We start from the raw sequence: 6149 nt of genomic DNA, 5'->3' as shown, positions 1-6149 counted from the left end.
CACGTGCCTCGTACACGTGGAAATCAGATGCGTGATGCTGGGCCACTGACCCAAAAAAAAACGCCCCAAAATGTATAGAAAGATTTGTTAATCACTACCTACGAAATTGGTGTTTAGTATACTAAAAGTTAATGTATGTTTTTATAAAAGAAAACTTTTTTCTATCAATCTTAATGTAATGCTTGTAGCCATGGTATCAATGCATCTCTACCAGTGCAGTGATAATTTTTAAATGGCATTCTTGAAGAAGTCAGGGGTATGGCAGCCAACGAACTCTTCGAGCGCATTTTGTATTGCCCCTCTCAGGTATAATTTTTTTCCTATCAAGACTTGTTCAAATTTTGATAAAAGTAAAATTCTTTCCGCACGATTTCTGGTGAATACGGTGGATGACGAAAAACTTCAAACGTAGCTCTTGTAGTTTAGAGGTCATCTACTATGTCGTATGAGGTGAAGTGTTCTCGTGTCGAAGCACCGGAGCTAAGTGATTAACCAAGGCTAGCTGAAGATACGCTAGCATCTCCATCATTGTCTGTCAAGTTCTGTTTTTACTGGTGGTACGACCTCTTGTGAGTCCGCGCGGGTAGGTGCCACCACCCTGCCTATTTCTGCCGTGCAGCAGTAATGTCGGTTTCAAGGGTGGGGCAGCCGTTGTAACTATACTTGAGACCTCAGTACCTTATATATAAAGGTGGGTGGCGCTTTTACGTTGTATATGTCTATGGGCTTAAGTAACCACTTAACATCAGGTGGGCTGTGAGCTCATCCACCCAACTAAGCAATAAAAAATAAAAAAAAACGTAGGCCATGAAACTATCAAGAGAATATGGTGTAACATTGCAAGGCTTGTCATACGTATACTTCGGTTAGTTAGGTCCTTGTTTTCCTTCTATGTTTTTTGTACTTATTTCTTCATTGGCGTAAACATCGTTACATGTTAACTAAAAAGGATTAATTGAAATAAAACATCACCAATTGGAAGTATAAGATATAATAAAATTTATATAGTTATGGCATAAACTTTTTCAGTATGTTTACAACTAGCAGTGTCCGAAATATTATTATAATAATGAACGTGAGCATAATATTATATTAAATGTTTTCGTAAAATATTCGTTATCATTAATTAATTACTAATTGAATTAATAACACATATAAAGATTCAGTTAACTGTAGAAGATATTTCCCAATTCTTCCCCATTTATTGGAATATATCTTCAACAAACAAAAAAAAAAAAACAGATATGAAGATGCCGAAGTCGAATATTGCGTCTTTTGTTTTTTTTTGTGCGTTTCGCAAATACATCGTCGAAGAAGCGACTTAGTGCATAATTATTAACTTACAGTATCAAAAAATGTGTAAACTTCCCCATTTTACACATTAAAATTTTAAATAAGAAACATCTAATAGTAGACGAGCTCCATAGCGACGTTTGCTAATAGCTCCTCTCTCGTATTGAAACGCTCAAAATAAGCTATTACTTTTGCTCTTAAAATTAAAGCTAAATTCAGAAAGTCTTATATTAGAAAGCGGCGTAGAACCCATTCTCCGCATTACATAAAAATCTCCGTTTTTTTTTTTCGAACCCAGTGAGATGGTCCCTAATATTTTATCATAGATCTAACATAGCTTAGTATTCGCTATTAATATTTCTAAGGCAGGAAATCACAAAATCTAGCATTCGTTTAATTTAGCTATATATAGAATGAAATCTAATTTGTAGCTTAGACTTAATCATTAATAATCGACCATTTGAAAAACTAATGAACTACAAAAAAATGCCGAAAAGCTCTCCTTCTAATGCTAAAAAGCTAAACTTATCAAGCTAGTCTTAATACTATTTTTTTTTAATAGTGCTTCGTATTCTAAGAGTGACATTTAATAATATAGAACTGTGAAACGTGAATAAATAAGTTCTATCTTTAGTAAACTAATTTTCATATTTCGTGTAGGTAATCTGAACGTTTTCATTAATATTAGAGGCACTTTTTATAGTGGCAATATAATTCAATAACATACGGTGCATAAGTTTATATTCACTACAAAGACAAACTCAAGCCTTAATTTAATATAAAACATTGAACGATATTAATGTAATAAATAAAAATTATGTTGGACTGAAATACTGTGATAGTTAGTTATTTGGATGTCGTTTCTACGTTGTTCTATCTTCTATGTTGGTTTGAGTTCTTCATAGCAACGTTTACGTATCTGGAGCTCGTATTTGGACTGTAACCGACGCCGGTCCAGGAGTCGTTGGAGACCTCAGAGTTGCTGAACGCAATGACGTGGCTGAATGCCCGCTACTTGCTCTTGAACCACGATGAGAGCCTGTCAAAATAATTGATATTAGCACATTTTTTTTTTCTTCCTATGCTGATAGCCTTGAGAGGTTATTTCAGCTTCACTCTAACGTGTAGGTGAGGTCATGGGGCTCGAACCAGAGTATTGCTAACACTGGCCCTAGCAAGAGCAGTGCTTCACAGAATTTACCGCCGGATCGGAAACGCGACCCACTGAGAAAATACAGCGAGAAACTCAGTGGGCTGTGTCTGGGATAATTTGCTCGTGGAGCCCTTCGTCATGAGCGACGGGTTCGACGAGGACGGTGACCGGTGCTTGTGGTGTATCACAGAATAATCATATTCAAAGAAACAAACATGCGATCTCAACCTTACGTGCAAATCACAATCAAAATATTGGATCAGTTTTTTTTTATTGCCCTTGTAGGCAGGTCATGCAGCCCACCTGATGGTGAGTGGTTACCGTCGCCCATGGACGTCAGAAATGCCAGGGGCAGAGCCAAGCCGCTGTCTAAAGATTTTAAAGCTTTGCTATGAAACCAATTAGTTCTGCGATATTGAGACTTTGATTTCACATTTCAAGCGACCATACAGTAATTACCTGCTGTTCATAATCCCTGTTGAATGGCGATATTTATCGTCGCAACACACGACAATTTAAAGCTCATTATTGAATAATAGTTTTTAATCTATTTTCTTTAAGACATTCATTGCTAGTAAATTTTAAGAGCTTTATGTCATTTTTCTTCTAAAGGTTTTTATCATCGTCCCGTAGAAGTTTAAAGGCGTAACGTATCATGCCGTATGTTATTCAAAGCATAAGACAGTACTTTGTATTCGAAATAGCTACCTCATAAGACCCAGTCTTGTTATACGTCATCTACAACAAACTTTTAATTGCGAACCATTTTGAGCTACTATTTGCAATCAAAGTGATTTTTTTTTATTGAATCTTATAATAGCTTTAATTTATTTGTGTATGAATTGAGAATAAATTTTATTTAGGAAGTTTTATTTAGGAATATCAAATGTAAGGCGCATAATAAAAAAAATGTTCAAAACTTTTGTGTACCTAATACATTATTTCTTGTCTCGAAAAGCTTATTTATTACAGTTAACCTGGGCGCATAAAGAATTGCTCTTAGTACCTTTCACGGTAAAGATATGTTTTTTTTTTATATATTATACATTACAATCGCTAGTATTTAACGGGTTCTTACTGCAGTTATTGTTTCAACGAATTTCCGATCTGACGCTATTGTAAGCGCCCTGATCACGGATAAACAAACACACAATGTTTTTAATTACAAAAACATACCGTAAGGCTATCCATATGTTGAAATACTATTTTTTTTTAATACACAAAACTTAACATACATCTAAAAAGTGGCGCAATCTTCTTTGAAGTCACTAGTACCTGTACAAATCATAATCAAGACGAATAATAATAAAGTCTATTGAATGTGTCAAAACGTAGCCACACTTTTCACTTCTAAAATAAGTAGGTACCTCTAAATAGCTTCAAATGTGTATAAACGCAATCAGTTTCAAGCAAACGTGGTCTAAGTCTAGTTTTCCACAAAATATCAGATTAAATTTCACTGCAATAACTTAAGAATTGTTATTCTGTAAGATTAGAGCACCTTCGTAGTCGTTATCACAACTAATAACTTAGGTTAAGAATTGTTATTCTGTATGATTAGAACACTTTTGTATTCGCTGTCACAAATATGGTCTCTAACCAATAACTTAGGTGAAGAATTGTTATTCTGTAAGATTAGAGCAACTTTTTAGTAACAATTATGGTCTCAGTAACGTACCAGTTCCGACGCGCATGCAAAGCTATAGATAATTTAAAAATATATTTGTAACGACATTCGGTGTAAACCTGAGGATTTTCGGTGTGACTGATGACTTTGGTGAGGTCGTGCTGTTGATGAAATTATGAAGGTTAATTTAGTTTTAAAAACATTATTAAGTTCGAAAATAGATAGGACAACATCGACATTAAAAGTGCACACTGTGCCGAGATTCGAAGACTTTTGGGAAGACAATTCCGAAGATCACTTAGACCCAAAAAAGTTTTTACGAAGTGCCGGTTTTAATACAATCAACTGTTACTGGTATAATCTACATTAAAATTAGTAAGAAACTATAATTTGTTTTCATCAGCCAATATCGATAAACAAATTTATTTATTTCATTTGGCCAAGTCATTCGCTGCAATGTTTGCATTTTCGTCGACACTATGAGTGTTATTTCTTGAACTACTGAACTGGGCTGTAATATTATGGTCAAAATCCTTCACAGTTTTACTGTTGTTATCTGCGTCTATTAAAGTTTTAAAAGCCTTTTAGTTACTATCGTTTTTAATAGATCTGAGCTCTACAACTCAATATATACTTTTGTAAATAAAAGAAATTTTGATATGCTCCATGGGGAGTGCTCTGAGGAATTGTTCGAGATGATACCGGCATCTCTTTTTTACCATCGCACCGCCCGCCACCGGAGTAGAGTTCATCCATACTACCTGGAGCCACTGCGGTCATCCACAGTGCGTCTCCAGATGTATTTTTTGCCAAGTACCATCCGGCTATGGAATGAGCTCCCCTCCACGGTGTTTCCCGAGCGCTATGACATGTCCTTCTTCAAACGAGGCTTGTGGAGAGTATTAAGCGGTAGGCAGCGGCTTGGTTCTGCCCCTGGCATTGCTGAAGTCCATGGGCGACGGTAACCACTCACCATCAGGTGGGCCGTATGCTCGTCTGCCTACAAGGGCAATAAAAAAAAAAAAATGCAACTCCCGCACCATTCCAGTTTGCTTATGGATAATAATTTATAGTACTCAGTTTCTTAATAAGGCATCTAATTTTGAAAAAATCTCTTCTTTAAGGATTCTATTGTTATATATCATGAATTATAGCTAATTTAGTAGTAACCCATCTCACAATAAACAAGTCCCTATGAATTATTAAATTTAAAGGGCTAATGTCATTACGACTTTTTTAAATTCAATATAATTAATTATACTTTGATTTTCGCTACTTTTTCCGTTTAAACTCGCGTTGCGTTAAAGTTGAAGTAGTGCGGATTATTAAAATATCGGATTTGCCTTCCGAAAAGCACTTAAACACTTTCACATAAAGCATAGAATAGAAAGAAGATTTGTTCACTATACTTTTGCCTGTGTACCTGGACTCGGCGAGTGGGGTCTTAACTCCTGCTGGCTCGCCTGTCGAGAAGGTGGGCGCATGCTCACTCTAGAACCACGACGGTCCTGGAAAAGTTGATAGCTATTAAAGCTCGCTTTGGGTGCTTACATATTTGATTGAGGCCTATAAACAAGAGAGGCGCTATCATTTCTTGAATACCCACCATGAGTCATGAGGGCAAAGCATCAAGATTTAGTATTTTATTCGGTTTCCACGGGTCATAGGCATCTTAAGTTTTTGGTCGTCAGAAATATTATAGTAGTAATGATTAGCAAGATTAAAACGTAAGTGTAATTTTAATCATATTAACGACTAGCCGTACTCGCCCGCTTCGCTTGGCATCTAAAATTAACATTATTATTTATTGTCATTATTATTAGGGAGTCCAACACTCATATAAATATTAGCCTATTCATTAAGTACCTGTATTTTCTATATGGATACCAAGTTTCAAGTCAATAGGTCGCATGGTTCAGTAGTTATAACGAAACATCCGTAAAAACCACTGTAGATTTACATATTAGTATAGATTTATATCAGTCGCTTTGGATAAACAAGTTAAGGTATTTGTTAAGCTGTTACTAAATTCGACATAAAAATCTGATTTAAAACTTGCAACAAGAATTATGTCAG

At 35.5% G+C, this 6149-nt stretch overlaps 1 protein-coding gene across 15 annotated transcripts in view; it reads right to left on the bottom strand.

Moving 5' to 3' along the window:
* Window positions 1-975: 975 nt before the first annotated feature.
* jus (EB domain-containing julius seizure protein) overlaps window positions 976-6149 on the bottom strand; it is a 49950-nt gene continuing 44776 nt past the window's right edge. For 4 of the 15 annotated variants that reach the window (XM_089729898.1, XM_089729900.1, XM_089729901.1 and 1 more), the window contains exons 7-9: window positions 5483-5581; window positions 4193-4234; window positions 976-2332 (exon numbers count right to left, since the gene is read on the bottom strand). In XM_089729898.1, coding sequence (XP_089586024.1) covers window positions 2267-2332; window positions 4193-4234; window positions 5483-5581 — 207 coding nt within the window. In that variant the 3' untranslated portion in view covers window positions 976-2266. The remainder of the gene's footprint in view (window positions 2333-4192; window positions 4235-5482; window positions 5582-6149) is intronic. The other 11 variants (XM_089729892.1, XM_089729894.1, XM_089729895.1 and 8 more) reach the window with 3 other exon arrangements.

Source organism: Bombyx mandarina, chromosome 09, assembly GCF_030267445.1.
Source record: "Bombyx mandarina strain Sakado chromosome 09, ASM3026744v2".
NCBI lineage: Eukaryota > Metazoa > Arthropoda > Insecta > Lepidoptera > Bombycidae > Bombyx > Bombyx mandarina.
Note: the sequence above shows the minus strand (reverse complement) of the source record. Positions and strands in the feature narration are given on the sequence as shown.